The 21,235-nt window shown below is 39.3% G+C and overlaps 1 protein-coding gene across 1 annotated transcript; it reads right to left on the bottom strand.

Annotated features, from left to right (window-relative positions):
* Positions 1–699: 699 nt before the first annotated feature.
* Positions 700–20,649, bottom strand: CHP1 (calcineurin like EF-hand protein 1). Its single transcript, XM_066552303.1, has 7 exons — positions 20,423–20,649; positions 14,167–14,239; positions 7,137–7,217; positions 5,813–5,940; positions 4,856–4,917; positions 3,786–3,908; positions 700–2,481 (listed from the first exon to the last, which is right to left on the bottom strand). The coding sequence occupies exons 1-7, from the start codon at positions 20,487–20,489 to the stop codon at positions 2,428–2,430; spliced, it is 588 nt and encodes a 195-aa protein (XP_066408400.1). The 5' UTR covers positions 20,490–20,649; the 3' UTR covers positions 700–2,427.
* Positions 20,650–21,235: the final 586 nt, after the last annotated feature.

The raw sequence follows: 21,235 nt of genomic DNA, 5'->3' as shown, positions 1-21,235 counted from the left end.
CTGCTTGTATCTGTACAGCTTAGTTAAATTTAAAAAATTTAAGAGCTCAGGTCTCTAAAACTCCTCTTACTGTCTACCACCTTTTAAACTATATGTTATATATATAGTTTTCAGAATATTGAGTAAGATAGTTATTTACACGTGATTTATTCTGCTAATGGCGAAGTTAGATTCTGGTAGTTGAGAATCTTTCTTTTATTCTAGGAAGGTTGGTTGTTCTTTGATCAATTGTGTTATGGGGATTTTTTGTGGTACATGTGTTAGACTATTTGTGTTCACCTTCAAGCACATTAGCAAAAATCTCTGACATCTGAGGTGCGAGCTTGTAGGAACAAATGTCACGAAATGTCTGTGTGTCCTCTTCTGGAGCTCAGAAGAGGACATTCACTGGTTTCTGCCAGCAGAAGAAAGGATTATCAAGACTCTGAAAATAAGCTCAGTTACAAGAAACTGATCTGTAAGACCTGCTAGCACCATTCTTACTGGTATTTAGCTTTTCCAGTAATTAAAGGACAGTTGGTTGCCCTACAGGAAGAGCTGGGGGATGGTTTGATTTTGATTTTTGTTTATACAGTAGAAGGTTTATTTATGGATTGATAAATACAATATCCAGTCTCACTGGGACAATAAGGCACAACTGTAGGTTACAACTATAGTGTCAGAAGACAGCAACACCTACTTCTAAGCAAATCACAAAGCTACAAGCAATTTTTACTTTTCATTAGTACTGTTACATTCCTATTTTACATGAGGCAGTTATAAAAGTATAATGTTTCTTTCTCATACAGAATAGAGCTTTTTAATTTACATTTCTTTCTGGAACTGTGCTGCACTCTGCAAAACTATGAAGTGCAACATTTTACTTTTGAATTTCTTTATTTATAACAAATCAAAAATCCTTCAGAGACTTGCATGTTATTTTTCAACGAAAGTGATGATTGAAGGAACTGAGAAAAAAGGAAATGCACATTTAACAGTAGTTTTGAGACCGGTAAGTATTTATAGAAACATTAACACATGACAGAGAAGCAGTTATAACACCGATTCTTCAACAAACAAGCTCCCAGGATTTTTTGGTTTTATTGGAAGTATCTCCCAGATTGTGGAATGCTCCAGCTGAACTACACGAGATCATTTGTCAATCTAGCCACAGAAAATTGTTACTATTGAACCTTCAAGGATTCCGATCTCTTTAATTTATCATCATTACATTAATAGTGTTAATCATCTTACACTTGCAAAGAGATTTTTATAGAAATACATTCTGAAATATTTGGGATAATATGATCTTTCCCAAATTGTATTCTTATACCAGAGCTTTCTTAAATACAGCTACCACCCTCAACACAAATATAACAGACTAGGACTTTCATACTGGAAAATATAAATAATTACTCATTATGCAGGCCACCATAATTGGGGGAAAAAACCCTATAAAATCAAGTTTCACAATTTCGTGTTTCACGACACTGTTACCAGGGGCAGTTACAGAACTACAAATCCAGATTTTAGCACGACTGGTTTTCTTGCATTTTGTACACTTTCAGAAGCAAAACCACCCTGATGAGGGGAGGGATCTTAGACGAAAACAATCTGGAGAGGACACTTCATGGTCCACCAGCTGTCAAGCCTGCAAGCTATGCAAAGGAAAGAAACAAGTTTCTGCCTCTGCTGCTAGAACAGTTCAAGTGACATAGTGCAGATTTCCTATTCCTTTTGAGAATACCACAACCTGTCCCAGAAAATCTACCACCATAGATTCTACTATTGTCCCCGAGAATTCATTCCACAAAGAACAAAATCTATTCACAGTACTTTAAAGTACTCTTGGCTATCATCATGCATTTGTGCTAGTTGTACAATGAAGCCATAGAAATTGAGAAGTTCTCAAGTAAAAGGCAGACTTAGAAGCACTGAAGAAACAAGTCTGCATGTAAAGAGCCAAATGGGAAAGGGGCAAAAATACTTTTTAAAAAAGGCAGCTGTAATGTGGCAAAAGTGAATTATCAATGCACCTAGTATGTGAGTAGATGCTTGTCTCTGAAATGTTTCAGAGGGCACTTCTGTGGCATGTTCCTGTTTTTCTATTCTCAGATTCAGAGCTCAGAAGAATCAGTTTGTAGATTAAACAGTAGTGTTTAAGGAGAGACATTTTTACTAAAACGGTAGTGCAGAAGGAGACAAGAAAAAGGGCAAAAAACCCAGGATGGACAGCATTAAAAAAAGCTCCTTTTCCAAGTTGCATGGTAGCCATTTCCCTTCGTTCCTGTTGCACAGGGAATGTTCACATTGGTAGAACAAATCAGGGAGGGGTTGGAGATGTACTGTATATGCACCAGTAGCAATGCTCTGGGTTATGGTGCTAAGGAGAAAATGAAGTTCTATTCATTACATAGTTGGAGTAGAAAGGAATAGGCTCTCCATCCATCAGTGAAGGAATCGAATGCTCATTTTCTGCTCTACATCCACCTTCTCCAAAACCTGCAATAAAATTGAGAAACAGCTACTTAAGTTACTGTACATCTCTCCTACAAGGTTTCTTATTCTAGTAGTGAGGGAATGGGCAGGAACGTGGGATGTCTTCAATTCAGCATGCCAGTCCTTCATCTAGATGGAGACTGCTGTTTCTCATTGTGGGCTAAGGTCCATCCAAGGGAAGGAACTTAGCCATCAAAGCCGCAAGAAGGCCAATCAAAATGTAACTCATGTGGTTTCAGTCTGCCAACAGCACAGAAAGGCCTGGATTTCCAAAACTAGACTGTGTGGTATAATGTCCAGCCAGGAAACACAAGGGAGAATGGAGTAAAGAAAGGGATGTGAGCAATCATTGAAGAGCAAAATCAAGACCAGAGCACCACTAATTTAGATCATTGTAAAACTGGGGAGGCAAATTCATTCACTAAATTGCTATTAACACTGAGGCATGAAGACATTACTCTGCTCCAGGCTATTTCAGGAAGCAGACTTCAGTGCTCCAAGATGAAAGTAATTTATGTTTGATGAGACCTCTGGAAGTCTTTCAGTCCAATCCCTCAATTCCTACTTAAAGCGGGGCCTACTGAATCAAGTTTCTCAGGGCTTTGTCCTGGTTAAGCTTTAAGTATCTCCAAGGAAGAAAGATTTCTACATCTTTCAGAAGCTATGACCATCCTCCTTGTAAAATGTTTTCCTTAGAGCAAACCACAATTTCCCATGTTGCAACTTGTTTCCGTTGCCTTTTTGTTATCTCCAAGCCTAGTTCCTCTTGTCAAGAGTATCCCCTTAGACAGCTGAAATTGCTCTGCTACAGGATAACTTTCTCCACTGACTATCTAAAATGGCTCCCTACTATTACCTATTTCAGACTATTACAACATGTAATTCAAAGTACCAGAGCTAGGACCTTGAATACCAGTATTAGTTGTGTTGCTAGCAGATGAAATCTACCCGTGAAAGCTGATCAGTGCTATTACAGCAGAAGAATTAACCTGTTCTAACTGTGATAGTCAGGTTACTTGCGTAGAAAGAAGCTGCAAAACAAAAAGCGAAAGTTCTTCAGTATATTCAGGGCTGTAGCTTTATTTAAGAGTATAAAGAAATATGTGGACTAATTATTAGCACCCTGACAGTATTAAAAAACCAAAACATGACTAATAAAGGTCTAATAAAAAGCTAGCAGAAGGCTTTGCCCAAATGCAGGCACAACTATTTCAATTACTTCCTCTCTGTTCCCATTTGCATTTGTCTGAACGACTTGCTCATTACTGAGCAGCTTCACTTAGTCATTAAAAACATAGTTTACAAACCTTTACAAATTCTGCAAAGGAGATGGCACTATCTCCATCTTGATCAGCTTCCTGGATTGTCCTGTCAGCAATGCTGCCCAGCTGTTCATCAGAAATATTTACACCAACCATCATCCGTAATACCTGTAGCATACAAAATAACTATCACTGACATAGGAACAGAAGCATTCTTAGTGTTTTCTTTTTATGTGTACTGTCAAAATAACACCACACAAGATTTTTCACTGAATTAATTTCTAGCCAGACTTCTGTTGTCCTTTGTACATTAAGTCTTTCAGGAAATACAGGTATCTTTTGCAGCCACCACTGACAAAGAATCCCGCTTTTTCACTAGGCAGCAGGAAAAGGCAGAAGCAAGAGAAAATTTTTGAAACTAGGAATGAGTAATTTTGTCCAATGCTTCTACTTTTTCCCCCAGAAAACATACCAGCATTTGATTGAGTATCTGCTGTTTGAGATGTTTGCCTACAGGAATCTTGAAGGCACATGGTCCAGTGCCTGAACGTTACCCTCCACGTTCAGTAAAGCATTTTCTGAGCAGATAGAAGAGGGCAGTTCCAGTCAAAAGCAATCCTTTTCTTACATCAGGAACCACAAATTGTCATGTGTACTTCCCAGGATTAGTAGCGTGTAATTACTCCTAGCACAAGCCTAGTTTCATACATATGCAGAACTGATGAACTTTGATTACCTTTGCTGCAATTTCAAGAAGTTTTATTGTGTACAGAGGATGCACAGAGGATCAGGCAAACAACCTAATCCACCTCAGTGACTGTCCTTTTGAAATCCTTTTAGAAGCACCTTTGAAAGTTACAGAAGGTAGTTTTTAAGGAGCTTAGTGTATTATTTGTTGAGTGTTTAGGTGCCACTAGCAAAGTATCTGCCTAGCCTACCAAAGAAGAATAAAGTCCCATACTATATTTAAAGCTTTAAGGCAGAGGTAAGCAAAGCCACCACATTACTCCAGCAGCTCTTTTGAGAAAACCGTTGCAACTCCCCTCTTCTAAGTGGGTATGAAGTGACAGAGATCATCATGATTAAGTCATTCAAAGCAGCCCTGTACTATTTACCTGGAGAAGCTCATCCCTGGAAATTTTGTCATCTTTATCTAGATCATATAATCGAAAGGCAACTACAGAGAAGAAAGAAAGAAAGAGAAGGAACAGTTAAATTCAAGTGATGTTATTTATATTCATAATAATAGATGTATCTGAAAGAAAACCAACAAAACTAAGTACTTGTAAATTATTTTAAGAGAATTAGCTTAGAATTTTAATTCACCATAAAACTCATCCTCAGTTCCATAAAGTATTGTTAGCACACACAGGAATAGCATTACTGCCAATAATGGAAATTTTTTTTGTTCACAAGCACTCTGCTTGCAGGATATTTCCTAAAAACCTCAAGTCATGGAAGAATAATTATCACTAGGATACATTCAGACCTTTAATTTCAGAGCCAACCGTTTTTACATGATCATTCCTTCTTTTTGACTATATTCTGGATGAGATATGACAAATTTTAAGTGTGAGGACTGTTGCCAACTTTGATTAGCAAGAAAGAGCATTCTGCTCATAAACTGTAGGCAGATATCCAATACTTGGGAAAGTACTCAGCTGAAGGTGGGGAAAAAAAGCAGAATTATATGGAAGTACTGGAGAAATAAGCATAAACACTTATTCATGTATGGGATATGGCTTCTAAATCTGAAATAATTTTGATACAAACCATTTTGAAACACACTTCTGTTATGAGACATCTTGCAAAGTATGTATATTACTCAAGAGTCAACTAATTCCAACAAATTCTAATAAAACAATGGCTCAATTGTTGACATTCTGAACAGATAAGGTTCCAAGTAAGCTTTTCAGAAGATTAGGCATTAAAAGGGATCATTCCACAGGAAATAACTGTGCGGGAAATCTCAAGCCACTTCCCTCCAATCCTAAGGGGGGAAAAAAACCCCAACCCAACCAAAAAGAAGATGGAAAAATAATTGATTCTATAGGAAGGTTCATATTTCTTACAGTGGAGCTTGTTACTTCTGCTGTTCAGTGGTTCTGGTCCATTCTGGTCTTTGCTCTTTTCATTATCTTCTATGGGTCGGAAGTGGGCTAGTGTCCTCATGAATCCACGGAAATTCACCTGGTCCTCTCTGTGTAAGAATTCAGCAGGTCAGTTTTTGGCATACCTTATACAAGCTCTTCATTTCAGTGAGGAAGACTATTAATATCCAAAGCACCAAGACCATGTGAACTCTTATTCTCACCTCCCCAGGGTTTGGCTGCCTATGCTGTTGCACACTGGGATTGTGCTGTTACAAAGTATGAAGTGTAAAAAAACCAGAAGCTGTGAGAAATCTTACTGAGGGCTCTCCTTCCCTGACCTGCAAAATCTATTTAAGCTGAAGCCCTCACCCTTAACCGTGCCTGAGCTATCTTGCTGATCTGGATTGACTTGCTACAGTTTCAGCACTGTCAGACTGGCCGACCTGACTGCAGTCACTGGGCCTGCTCTGCTTTTGTGTTCAGGTGTGTGCCCTTCTTCAGCAAGTACAGCACCCCTTCCAACTTTGCTGTCACTCTTGGCCCCTGCCTGTGGGGCTGTCATTGCTCAGTGCTCTCTGACAAAGAGTTCTCTAGTTTCTCTGGGAACCAGCCATGTAAGTACTTCCCAGGATGCCTTGTTTCTGTTCAGTAAACCCTGCCTCGTTTTAGCTGTTATTATGACTTGATCAGACAATCCAACCTTCATCAATCAGTAATAGCAACTGTGTTCAAGAGATTCCATAGGACAATCCAGAAAGGCATAATGAAGAGAGACAATATTGAAAATTTGATCATCTCTTTGGATTTGTGTTACAAATGTCATAATCTATGTCTAAATGTAATAAAAACCTAAAATCAACCAACCAAAAGACAAAGTAATAACAATGGTACAGTTACTATATCAGATACAGTAAGACCAAATTAGTTAATTGTAATGCTGCTTTGCACAGAATAGTGTTGATACAAGTTTGCTTTAAGAACCAAATTCTATACACGGCCAGGAATTTCTTCATAAGTGTTCAGTAGTTTAAGAAGAAGAGTGGAAAACTGTGACAGGAGCCTGAGTTTGTCAATAAATAAAGCCCAAAAAAGTCTTGTAAAGTTGTAAAGTATTTCTCATTAAGAGAATTAAAATATGCTGAGGAAATTATGTACCCACATACACTTCATGGCAAGTTTGAAGTATTCAGGTATTAGTCAATCCAAATTCTGTGCTTTAACTATCAGCATTTCACTTCTATGAAAACTTCTGACAAACCACAAATTTTGGGCCTGCTCATAAATTCAGTTTGTTGAAACTCACCCTTCTGGAAAGAAGGCATTGATAATTCTGTCTCCGAGTGGATTGATGGCAAGCTCTGGAATCCGCTGGAAATCTTCACGGCTAAGGAAAGCAAATACACAACCAGTCAGCATAAAGTTGAAGTCAGAGAAGTTGCTTAAAAAGAATTTACAGTAAAACATCAGTGGAATCCTATTTCTGCAGCAAGACATTTGGTGATTTTGAAAATGCAACTTTTTTAATCATGTTTTCTTTATGACTAATGGCAAAATAAAAGACAATGCCAAACCTGTATTGCATTACAAACTAGCAGTGCTCATTTATCACGTTAACAACATTTCTCAGACACTAACATCATTTGTGCTAGAAACTTCACTGTAATGATGCCAACTAGTTTGCAATATAAGAAAAGGAAAGCTTCTGAAGTTGTTTTGAAAGAAATTCCGGCTCAATGAAAATATTCATTGGAGTTTTTAAATACTTATTTTGGTACTTATTCATATGAGTTGTCATGACTTTTCTAGACTGCCTTATTTCAGATTCTGGAAGAATACCATACTTCTTTAAGCATACTGTAGGTCATTAGCCTGTTTTGATAGATTTTTTGTTTGTTTGTTTATGCAAGAAATCTTTATCTTATTATAAATACCAAATTTCAGATTATTTTCGCTTCAACCAAGCAGTATTCCTCTTTTAAACTAGCAATGTTACACTTTTACAGGTACCTGTACACCAGATATAATTTCACCAGTAGAGGCAAGTACTCAATGCTTTTGCCAGCCATTCTATTTTCTGGTCATGATTATTTGTACACAGCACAATATAAACACAGCTATGCTTACACTATTATTCTTCTGATCTGAAAGACATCGTGAGCTGTACTGCATACACATTTTAGAACAGTATGACATGAACACAGGCTTCATTCTCCTATTAGAATTGCGCTAAGATTTTTCTTTCAACCTGACAGACTGTCAGTGACAGCAGAGTGGGTAATCTTGGTGTGACCAAGGCAAACACACCAAATGTATCTTAGTGAGCAGGTTTGCTTGGTTCGTTTTTCCTTACAACAGAAAACAGCAACTTATCAGTTAGTTAAAGATGCACTTCATAATCATCTAGATTTTAAACTGCAAACAGCAAGGGGGTTAAGCTGTAAGAAAGTCCCACCCTGTTATGTCTGGATGTGTAACTTGACGTTTCCTGCCCAATCTCCAGAAATATTGGCAGTTCCCTTCAAGTCAAATGCAGTCTTGCTGATTTTGAAATTGGGGTCAAAGTCTCAAACTTGATTGCTGAATTTTCAAAACTATGCTCACTAACTAAACTGGCAACAAGGTCTGACTCATGGCATCATTACACCAAAAACTTGGCTTAGTAAACACAACGAAATTTTGAGATAATTTAAGTATAAAAGCCTTTTATATTGCTGTGATATTAAAGGGTAAAAAAGAAATAGGCTGACTTTACCACCAGTCTGGCTTGGGAAAGGCAGAGAAGCAAAATGTTCTAGTTTTAAATGTATTCTAAAGCACTTTTTGCACCCAGTCACCACCACAGCACTGTTAAGAATCCTTATTACAGTGCAATCTTGTTAAACTGTATGAACTTCTAACAGAGTGACCTGACCATATTTTTAAGTTATCCCAGCAAACTTCTCTGACCAGGTCCCGTGTTATTTTTAATAGGCAAAGTTAACATCTGTTTAGCATGATCAACTTGTTACCAGGCCCTTCAGGACTGCAGCATTTTAAGCTATTGCCGAAGGGCAAAGTATGCATTAATGATTTAAGCAAGAGATGCAGTGTTGTGGAAAGCCTATGTCCTAATAACAGTATTTTAACAGCAGAACTTCAATGTCAATGCTAACTTTATAACCTAAAAGCAGCAGCTGCTCTCTCTTCCATGTAGACCAAAATCCTAATCCTTCAGAAACTTTTACTTGCATATAATGACTTTTTAGTATTCAGCCTCCAGTGATTCTGTTTTCTAACAGGAGATTAGCAATTAACCACAAATAATTCCCTGGTTTCAAATCTATTTGTCCTGTCATTATCAGGATTGCAGTAGAGCACTTTTGCTTATTAAGAGCACATTACTGAGTGAGTGTTATAACTGAAATAGCTGCAACAGCCATAAAAGCAAATGAATGTGAGGCAAGTTATTCTCACTTTATAAAGCTAAGCTTTCCTGCAGTCATTAGGGACCAACTTCACCTGGCTGAAGCTGGCACTTACATGAAATTTAATACCCTCTACTTCTTCTGTGTTCATGGGCAACAAGGCTCCTCTTAAGGTATCCTTACATGAACCTGGCTCTTATGAAATCTTTGCTTAAATGCAACAGGCAAAGCCACCTTTAATTGCATGTGGACATTATGTAGGCCAACCATTTAATACATACGCCAGTGTATTCACAATTAGATGTCATTTGCAGCTAAGAATTTCTAGAGTCTAAGCAAGACAAGTGTTCCTAAGCATGAGTATTCCCTCCAAGACACAGAGCAGATCCCTGCTGTAAAGGTAGTTCTGCCTGATTCTAAAGACTGCAAAAAGCCTACAAGACCCTTTTTTTCCTTCTGTTTCTGGTTGTTCATTCTCCTGTTACTTCTAGATGTTAGCAAAACGCTGTTCTATTTGTTCAGGGTGACAGGGATGAGGAGGGGTATCTAGAGCTGAGGGAAAGTATAATAATGGAAAGGAAAAAACTCCCATATATATGAGCATCAGAAGTGGTAGAAAAAAGAAAAGATGCCCAGACTATACAGGTAACAAGAAATGACTTGAAGAAGGGAAATAACTAAAAGCAGTAAGGCGTATTATGCAAATTAGTCAAAAATATTTAAGAGCTTACTGCTGAAGAGGTTCCATTGCTCCATTCCCTTTGCTAGCATCAGCTTTGCATTCATCTAACCTTTTGATCGTCTATCGTATCCCCTATAAAAAACTCCCTACCTTCCCCCTCTCCAATTAGCTTTCTGTGGAATTCACAACTTGAGGCAGTTCAAAAACTTCAAAAAAGTCTAAGAGCACCACAGCTGACAATGAGGTGCTGGCAGCCTGGAGAAGTTACGGGGAAAGAATACCAATATCCCCGCCCTTCACAATTGTGTCATCCATCTCATCTAACTCCATCCTTACGCATGCTCTATGCAAATGTTAAAAGTTGCTTAACTATCACAGCACTAATTGGTTCATAAATGTAAGGCCAAGGAGTATGTAAAAAGGTGATAATTAGATGAGCAATAAGGAAGGGAAGAAAAAAGGCAGCATGCATAAAGTGTGGTTGAAGATGCAAGTATAGTCTATTCTTGTACCCTGTCTTTTCCAATCCAAACCCATATCCTTCCTGTCTTTTCTATTTTAGATAAAGCTAAAAATGCTTTGCATTTGCTTGAGCAAAAGTAAAGAATTCCACATTCACAGAGCTAGCTTTTACGTTTTGCAATCTTGAAGTATCTGTTTTAACTAATAAGACCAAGCCTGACATCTTTCCAGACCCAGATGGTTCAGTCAGCTGACAAAGACTGACAGATGGCCTGGCTGGCTCATGTTACCCTTCTCTCAGGATCAGAGGCTTTCTGAAGTTCTCCAGAAGACATGTGTGAACAGCTTTCATAAACACAAGACATGTATAAACAGCTCAGTGTGTCTATTCTCTGTAGCTACCAGCTTTCAGATCCTTCCTTCTTCTATGCTTACCAGGCTATATCAATTACTGTACAGTAAAAACCACTTCTCAAGTGCTTAACCTGTGTTTTCCCCAGTGCCTCAGAAACTACTGTTAAGTGGGAGGTTCCATACAAAAGTTACAGGCAAAGATTGCAGTGTACATAAGTACCTCCTTTTACAGCTCTCTATATGTCTGTCTAGAGCTACTTACTAGTTGATAAGCTTTGGAACAAAGGTATTCTTGTGTGGTGTATGCTGCAGTACCAGCCCAACAGGAAGACTCACTAAGCAATCACATACTTGCCCTGTTCATGCTATACTATTTCCCCATATTGGAAATCAGCATGTAAGTAAGGAAACATGCACTCTTTTCCTCCTGAGCTATAGTTAGGATGTAAACTGAACAAGTATATTCCAGATTTCACAATTTAGATGTAGCTATGGACAACCAAGGGTATCAATCTTTTGTTTTGACAACTCTGCATGTCACAATATTTAAATCAAAGGTGACAAAAGAATTTTCAAGAACAGTTTTGTCTTGTCTTTTCCAACATGGTTTTGTTTAGAAAAACTCATTTTGTTTAGAAAAAGTGAAGCTAAGGAAAATTACAAAATTTTTCTACACTTTTAAAGAAAGGTGAAGGTAAACCTGATATTTTTATCTTTACAGGTAAAAATGGCTGTAGTCACTTAGAGAATAAATATGTGAGAGGGGAAAAAAGGAAGCAAAAACCAAAAACTTTTTGAAGACCAAGTTTTGTCTTTATCAATAACCATCTCTAATATTTCATTTCTGTAACTCTTTAAAAACAAAGTACCTTGAAATTGCACATAAGTACACTGGATAGAAATATCTGGCTATGAAAGATTTCTGCTTTTGATTATAGTTCCAGAACTACCAGGATTAATCATCATCTATCAGATTTTCTGTACAAAGTGCTCTTTACTTTGCCCTTCTTCAGAAGTGTGGTACACATTTAAAGATTTATTTCATGCCATAAAGAACTGACTGACATTTCTTTTCCTAATCATGGTCACATGAGTGATTTTGTCATGTTTGATTTGTAAATCAAAGGTGCAAGTCATCCTTACGGAAACAATAAATCTTGCTCACAGGAAACAAACGGAAGACATACCCTCTGAACTGTTTGGTGGTAGTAAGCAAGTGATAACTTCTTCTTACTTGTCTTAAAGCATCAAGTTCTCTTTGATCCGTATCTCAGAAACCAACATCTATGACCTTCCAAGCTGTAGTTCTTGCTCTCTCCTCAATCTATTTTTCAGGAAGTAGTTATCCATTACTTAAACTTACAAAACTGCATTTTGAGAGTACCAAAACAAGTTTAAAAAATTGAATGCCACTCTTAAGTCAGACATGTTTGAGAGTGGGCTGTGCTTAGGGGGCAAGACTGCAAGTCAAGAGATCATAATACGCACGGTTGCTAGGATTTCCCAAACAACCTCCACTTCCTTTCCTAAGTACTACATGATTATCAACAATAGAAGTCTGCCTCCTCCTGATGCATAATACCATGAAACTAAGCATTGTGCAACAGACATTCATAGCATATTTAATCAATTACTCCTCTTACATAAACTGAGTACAATCACTTTGACATTTATACAAACCTTATGGATTCAGTAAGTGAATTTAGTGTTGGAGAACATGCAAGAGATGAGGAAGAGCACGTCCTAGGTTCAAATTGTGCTAGACTAATTCAGTAGCCATCACCTTTATTCATCAATGAATATTAAATTCACATATAAAGTTTGAAAAGGCTGTTAATGTTCTTTTCAAAATAATTTTAAACATAAGGAGTATTAACCTTATCCACAATCTCATCAGTTGATCTCTACATCAGAATTGCCAATGCTACAATTTAAATGCATTGGTTGAAGTGTCAGAGCGGGCTTTTGGAAGTTCCTGCATATCGCATCCCAAGCCAATTTTTTACGTGCACAATCCATTTAGTCATCCCTTCAGCTATGCAAGTCTAGATATTTACAGTACAGCCACAGTCCAAATCACCGGAGTCAATCAGCCTCAAAACCTACACAAAAGGCAAAAAGGGAAGGAGAGTATTTTTAACCCAAAATAATCACTCTGTAGTCCTGTTTACCATACAATTCCACATCCAATTACTTAAATGCTGAGAAGTCAGCAATTCGTGGCACCAGAAGGAACTGCGCATTTCCTTCAGGAAAGGAAACTGCAGTAAGCCCAAAGTACTGCCAAAGACCATGTGTCTTACAACTTGCCACTTTGATCTTTTAAGAGGTGATTGCAGCATTACAGTTAGGCTGGTTTAAAGGTAGGCCTATAGCTTTTCTGGGTTTATAGTGCATCCTGCAGTCATATTTTACAAGCTCACATACAAAACCTCAGGTGATGCCTGAATCACTGAATTTGACAGGGAGAGAGCTGCTATAAAAGAAATTAACTCTGTAGGAGCCAGATCTCATGTTATGCTACAACGATGTCCCTTTCTCCTTCCTACTCTCTCCTGCATTCTTCTCCAGCTTTCCTGTGCCACTGTGGCTATATGGTGAATGGGAAACAAAATCCATGAGAGCAGGAAAGGCAGGGAATGACAGCAGGCAGGGATATATTTTAACAGGCCATCATCTCACCAGAGTTTACCTTTTAGTTGGGAATAGTATTTTCTAGCAGACTTGGTCCATCAAAATGAAAAATATTTTGCAGATAAAGTTAAAGAGTCATCTTTATTTAATTGACTAAGCTGTTAGAAACCAGTTTACTTCTGTAGCTTTCGAATTGTAGATAGGAAACAAACACTAAAGATCTTAGAATGTTCTGCACTACCACTTTAAATAACAGAATGTTTAGTCACAATGACTTGGTTCCAGCTCTTTTTTTATTTTTAAGCATACTAATAGATATGGGTGTTCAACAAGAGGTGCAAAATTAAATATAGTAAATGGATTGCAGATCCAAGTGGTGTTTTAAGACACTGGATATCAGAGACAAGTAAGTATAGATCTTTTTTCTTATGAAAGCCAGGATAAAGATGACACAGCAGAACCATTCTTGTATTAAATAGTAGAAGCAACATATAAAGAAAGGTAAGAAACAGCAATCTAAAAGTGTTGTTTCACAATTCTGAACATTTTTATAAGACTCTGAATACCAAATCTGAACTTTCTCCTATTAACTACTACAAACCTTCAACACAACAGTAAAGACAGTTGGTACTTAGAGCACCTCAGTTCAACAATTAAACCTTTCATGTAGACAGTAGCTATGAAAAAACTTGTTACAATAGCCTCAGTGATTTACTAATGAGAAAAACAGGCAGACATCCTGCAACAGCAAGCCACCAATACAGATGTGCCAATGCAAGTACAGCGGAATTACCCACCTAAGAGTGCCATTTTCTCCTTTGTCCAGGCTGGTGAAGCGACTGTAGAGGCGGGTGATTTGACTGTGGGAGACTGAAGAAAAAAAGAAAGAAGATGACAAATTAGCATGTCAATGATTCCTCATAGGAGAAGACCTCTGAACTTTGCTGTTGCCAGAAGCTGTATTCAAAAAAGAGTTCACGTAGAACCAGTTACATTGAAAGCACATGACAAGGAGCATTTAGGGACTTTATGAGCTATAAATCACAGCTTAATATTCAAGAATCCACAAATTAGCTCATTCTTCAAAAATCTGTCTAACTCCGTCTTCTACCCATTTCTATTTTTTATCTTTAACAATTTTTGGTTATCTGACTCAGTAAACGTCAATTAAAAAAAAACAAACTTGATTCACAGTTCCACTTTATTTCCTTTAATTCCTTTACAGCTAGAAATAATCTGAACACAGCCTACACTGATAACCTCTATATCACTCATGAGACTAAAGACCCCTGCTATAGAATCTTTCCTTAACTTTTGCTTATCTCTACTCCCATTGTCTGTTTTCCACCTAAAGACAGAAAGTGAGCTCAGTTTCTCTGCATCTGGCAAGTGGTCAGAAAGGCTTTAATTTTTACTTTACTTTTCTTCCTTTACAGGACTGCTGAAATCTGAACATTTTGGGGTTCACAGAATAAGAGAATAACCTGACTTGGAAGAGACCCAGAAGGCTCACTGGAGTCCAGCTCCTGACCCTGCACAGCACCATCCTCATGTGCCTGAGAACACTGCCCAAACATTTAAGGAACTCTGTCAGGCTGGTACTGTGACCCCTTCCCTGGGAAGCCTGTTCCAGTACCCATTCACTCTCTGGGTGAAGAACTTTGTCCTAATATCCAGCCTAAACTTTCCCTGTCACAGCTTCATGCTTTTCCTTCTGGTCCTATGACTGTTCACCAGAGAGCAGAGATGAGGAACGTTTTGTTCCAGAACTTGGAGCCAAAGATAGATTTCTTGTTTTTATTTACTATTATATTTTTAATAGTATTTTTTAGATCATGCATTCAACCAGCAATACTTTGGTGCCCAGCCCTCTGTTAAGATCTCTCTGCCTTCGAGGGAGTCAACAGCTCCTCCCAATTTAGTGACACTGGCAAACTTAGTATGCCTTCCAGTCCTGCATCCAAGTTGTTCACAAAGACATTAAGGAGAACATCTCCTTAACATCAAAGATGTTGAGGAGAACAGCTGGCCCTGAAATGGAGCCCTGCAGAACCCTACTAGTGACTGGTCACCAGCCTGATGTTCCCCATTCACTGAAACCCTTTGCACCCAACGTGGGAGCCAATTGCTCAGAAAATTAATTTCCAGGTTCTAGGACATGGAATTAAAAATAAAAAAGCCTATTTCTAAAGAAATTTGAGAAGGAGTTGAGCTACAAAGCAAGCAGAAAGTTATTGCAGACTTTAAATCTGCACTTTGAAACATAAATTACAAAGGCAATATTAAGTTCAGCATAACTGTGTCAACATTACCAAGATACTAGACAACCTAAGGTATTAGACAACTAGATCTTTAGTCTGTGATGTGAGTGGGATGAACCTCTATAGAATAGCAATTCCTTTAACACTGAAAGAACACTTGTCCTGGTTTCAGCTGGGACAAAGTTCATTCTCTTCTTAGTAACTGGTACAGTGCTGTGGTTTCTGGATTTCATAGGAGAGTAACGATGACAACACACTGTTGTTTTGGCTGTTGCTAGGTAGAGTTTACCCTAAGCCAAGGGCTTCTCAGCTTCCCAGGCTCTGCCAGTGAGGAGGTGCACAAAAAGCTGAGAGGGAGCACAGCCAGAACAGCTGATCTGAACTGGCCAAAGGGATCTTCTGATCTTCGCAGAACATCATGTCCGGTGAATACAATTCTGGAGGGAATTGGCCAGGAGGGGCCAATTGCAGTCTGGGGACAGGCTGGGCATTGGTCGACAGGAGGTGAGCAGTACTGTACTATGTACAGTACTTGTACTGTGCTTCATTTGTCTTTCTTGGGTGTTATTTCTCATTCATTACAATTAGTATTAGCATTGTTATTATTGACATTTTAAAATTTATTATTATATTTTACTTTATTTCAATTATTAAACTTTTTATCTCAACCCATGGGTTTTACCTCCCCTCTCCCCGAGCTTCTACCCTGACCCTGACAGGGACTAAGGAAGCATCTGTGTGGTACTTACTTGTCAGCTGAGGTTAAACCACAAGGCCCTACAGTAGATCTTGGCTTTTCAGTCTCTTCTGATAAATTTAATAAATACATGAAATAAGATTGATTGACTGTTAATGTGTATTCAGTAAAGATGTGATTGTCTACAATGTTAAACTAGGACTTACTGTAATTCTCAGATTAAATAGTTTAAAAAGCCTTCACCAGGACATGCACAATGCTTCTCTTACTTGCTCAAACTTATTTGGGAAGAAGTTGCACACTAGCTGTTTGATCTGTAACAAGTGAGGCAGGTTTCTTTTCAGGTTTGTTTTTTCTTTCTCGAGGCTATTTATTTGTTTAGGTTCAACAGTTTTCTCCTTTAGCACGACCTGCCAGCAACTGGGTTTTCAAACACACCCCCCCCGCCTTTTTGTCTCCTCAGCAACTTGCATTCTTTGCATAGGATTGGGCAATTTGCTCAGTTTCACCTCAAGCAACTTCTCTACGATAAGACTGGGCAGCTTGCTCACTTCCAAGTTAAGCAACACACACAGAGAAAACAAGTACCAGTACTATAAAGACTTCAACCTTCTGCATTTCTGATTTAATGTTTTAGATACCATAACAACAACTGATGGTGAAAAAAAGAAGGCTAGAGTTAGATCTATTAGAAGTCCCATACTCCCACTCCTCCCTGAAAACAAAGAAGGTGATGAGAATTCTACTCAGCTACCATTCCCAAACTGATGTCAGCATCTCCATTTTTGGAACATCGCTGTACCAGCTAGTATGTGAGAAATAGTCCATAGCTGTTGACAGGAGAAGTGATATTTTCATTAACGTCACTCTAGACAAAAAGCATATCACAGCTCTGTGCAAAAGGAGGATGATTCAGGTTCACCACTGTCTTCTGTCGTAATTTCCTTTTGGCTCTCATCCCTCACAAAAGCTGTGTCACTGGGCATTTTTCAGTGCATTTGTAAGCAAAGTAAAGATTCTCCTGAATACCTAGGAGAGTTAAGATCTGCAATTTATGACTGCTTCTAAAGTTATGACTCAAAAGCTACGGTTAAGGCTTAAAATTAGCTGAAACACCATTTTATACTGCTACTCCACTAAGATCCTCCTAAAAATTTTGGGTCAAGACCTCTAAATTAGGAGTTGCTCTCTCTATTTTACTTATGTTAAATCACTGTAAAGCTTTTAGCAATTACATATTCTTGTCTACAACAGTAGCATAAACTCATATAAAAAATATATATATACTTGGAAAAATATATAAATATCCATCAGAAAAATCTATTATCTGCTACCATGCAAACATTTTTTCCTCCCAAATTAAGGTATGAGCATTAATTTATTATTAATCCTTAGGCAGAGTGCTTCAAAGCATGGAAACAAAGGGTGTGAACCAAATAGTTTGAATACTGTTACATTCCAACAGCTTTCCAAAAGCTTGCAACAGAATGCAGACAAGCAACATCTTGGGTCTCTCATCTGTTTTTTTGTTTTGTTTTTTTTTATAGTTGTTAATGAAATATCAAAGCAATTAGGATGACTTCAAGGTGTTTTCCTGCTCAAATCTCAAAATGTTTAAATGCAAAGCAAACACTTTCCAGACAACACCATGTGAGGTTTAGGACTGTCAACTTCAGGCTTCGCACCTGCTGCTGAGAACCTCATGCATTACCTTTGCACATGTCTCTGAACTTACCCTACAAAGTGCTTTTCACTACCACAAAAAAGAGAAGAATTTTAATTCAAGCAAATTTCATTCAAGAGATTGTGTCATTTGCTTAGCTTTTGAAAGACTATGCCTCTAGTGTCCTAAAAGACATGTTCTTTATCTGTTCTGCTGAAGAACATTAACATACAGTTTCTCACTCATGTCAGTATCATTAGCTATTCAGTTTTGTGCTACATGAAATTGAGCAGAAGTTATATAATTCCACAGTTGAACTCAATCAAATTGGTTAAGTTGGTTCTACTCAGTACTACACACGTACCCCAAATGAACTGTAGAAAACACATTTCACAGTAAAGAGGCCAAAAAGGAATCTTTGGGAGCACTTATCAGACCACCAGTTCAAGATGGACTTGTAATGCTGCCAGATTTTTTCATGTCTACAAAGTCCCTTTCTCAAACTCTTCAGTAGCTAAAGTACCATCAGCATTAAGTTTCCAACAGACCACAGCAGTCTATTCAGTAACACTACCTTAGCATTCTGCCTGTGAACTTCGATCCAGTTAAGTAGTGTTTGTTTGGGTTTTTTCCCCACCTTGTATAAATATTTTCACCTGTATGAAGTGTATAACAGTGCTAACATCTTGGTGGAATTTTCCATCTACCTAGAGAAATATAAAAAGCAGAGAAAAATCACATTCCTAAACTGCAGTTACAGACTGGGGAGAAGAAGAAAATGATTGATAACGTCAATGAGACACACTGTGATGACTTACAAGCAAGCATGAGTCAGAGATTAGCAATGGTTGGTTAACAAAGTGGTACTAATTATAAAATTTACTAGATAAAAACATGGGGAAATGAATGGACATCAGGTCACAAAGCTGAAACCCACCAGTCATAACTTTGATCACCCTCTGATGATACAAGAAGAGCATTTAGAGGCTAACTAGAGTCAAGTGGATTTATTGCTTACAATGCCTATATAGCCATCTAAATGGTATTTATTTAACTATCATGTAAGTAAACTTTAAGGAATAAAACACCACAGACAATAAATCAAGTAGCAGCATGAGGAAAAATGTAAAACCTTCTGGAAAAATATTCCAGATTTGGGGTTTGGATTTTGAAGCATCTTTATAAATGACAGGAGGCTTCCTTTACACCATGATCTTTGTGATTAAAAAGAAAAAAGCCATAGAAAGTTATTGCTGGATAAACAGACTTTGACATTTCTACTTGTTTATCACAGCTTTCCTCTAGAAGGTTTTCATGACAGATGGAAAAAGGATCATGGAAACTATGTTAACTCACTCAGCCTGCCACTACACTAGCTCCAGTGCTCTCTTAATCTTCTACTCCTTTCCTGTAGACAAGCATTTTCCTGACACAAATAAACTAACACTTAAGAAGAATATATGGTCTCATTTATATTGGAAAGAAAACCAAAGAAAGCATTTTCAAGTAGCAAGAACAGATCAGAATGTATATTCAGAAGAAAAATTGGAAAAGCTGGGCACAGCATGTTAACCTGAGAACATTCCTGGAGAAACAAACAGCAAAGTGATACCTATGATGTTATGACCTCTGCTCCCCAGATAGTTAGGAAGGCATCCTGCATTTATTATCATTTAGTCGAACTAAATCATTTCTTATCATTTGCTGGAACTCTCAGGCAGTCATTCTATCAGGCAAATTAACAACACTGGAGTTTCACCTTCTCTAAGGTACTTTATGTTTGTGCAGTATAACTCGATCAAATACTGTAGGGTAAAGTATCTAAATATTAGAGTCCAGCTTAAATAATGCTCACCCAGTTGCTGACTAGTACAGGAATTTCACTTCTTTTTAGTTAATAACACTTATGTCTCGTGAGTTACATTACTTCCTTTAGGGTTTAAATACTACTCAGCATTCATTCTGAATACCCTTACGGCAATTTTAGCATTAACCGATAAAACAAATAACACTTGGGGGAAAAAATTACTATCCAACGACAGCTTCTGTGGGTTAAAAACTGAGAGACACTCCAGCATCAGGCATCGATACAGACAACTCTTCAAAACCCAAGGAGTTATCTCTGACCGAATACAATACTGCACACACCAAGAGCACTGCTTCCCTTCTATCCCGCTGGGATCTCGCTGCTGCCACCGGCAGCGGTGGGGGGGAACCGAGAGGCGCTTCCCAGGTTTCCGCGGGCCTGCCACACATGCCCGGCCCCGGGGGCTGCGCTGGCTGGGACCGGGCACTGCCCCGACGCGAACGCCGCGGCCGCGCCGGGCAGGGCCTGTCCGGCCCCAGGGACTGCGAGTGGCCCCGCTCCGGCCGCCGAGCCCGGGTACTGCCCGCCCCGCCCCGCCCCGCCGCACTCAGGCTCCCGCACTCACAGCCCGTCTCCTTCTTGATCTCCTCGATCTCCTCGTCCCGCAGCAGAGTGGACGCCCGGGACCCCATCGCCGCCGCTGGGCCCGAGGGGAAGGGAAGGGAGGGGCCGGGGGAAGAGTTACGCAGCCGAAGAGCGGCGACGGCGGTGCCACAGCCGCCCCGGCACAGGCCCGACCGCGGCCGCCCCCTGCACTGAGGCGGAAGGCGAGCGCGCACCGACTGCCGCGGCCCCGCCCGCCGCCTCCGCCCAGCCCAGCCCGGCCCGGCCCGGCCCCGCCCGCAGCCGCCCGCCCCTCACGCGCCCGGCAGCCGCCCCCGAACCCCGCGCGCAGGCGTGTGGGAAGCTCTTGTGCGCAGCGAGAGAGCGGCCGGCTAAAGTAATTGCGTTGTTCTTTCTTTCTTTCCCAAGTTGATAGTGGCTCCCGGTCCTGCCGTCTTGCTTTGTTTTGCAAATCGCAGAATCACAGAACGGGGGAGGTTGGAAGGGACTGCAATGGGTCAACTGGTCCAAGCTCCCTGCTCAAGCAGCACTTGGCACAGGATCCCATCCAGATGATTCTTGAGTATCTCCTGTGAGGGAGGCTCCACAACCTCTCTGGGCACCTGATCCAGTGCATGGTCACCCACACAATAGAGTTTTTCCTCATGTTCAGGTGGAACTTCTGTGCATCTATTTCTGCCCATTGCCTCTTGTCCTGTTGCTTAGCACCACTGATGAGAGAGCCTGGCTCCATGCTCTGACACTTTCCTTCAGATACTGATAGACATTGAAGAAGTCCACACTCAATCATCTGTTCTCGAGGCCAAACAGGCCC

The sequence above is a fragment of the Molothrus aeneus genome, chromosome 6, assembly GCF_037042795.1.
Source record: "Molothrus aeneus isolate 106 chromosome 6, BPBGC_Maene_1.0, whole genome shotgun sequence".
Lineage (NCBI taxonomy): Eukaryota > Metazoa > Chordata > Aves > Passeriformes > Icteridae > Molothrus > Molothrus aeneus.
The sequence above is the reverse complement of the archived record's forward strand: the minus strand, read 5'-3'. Positions and strand labels throughout refer to the sequence as shown.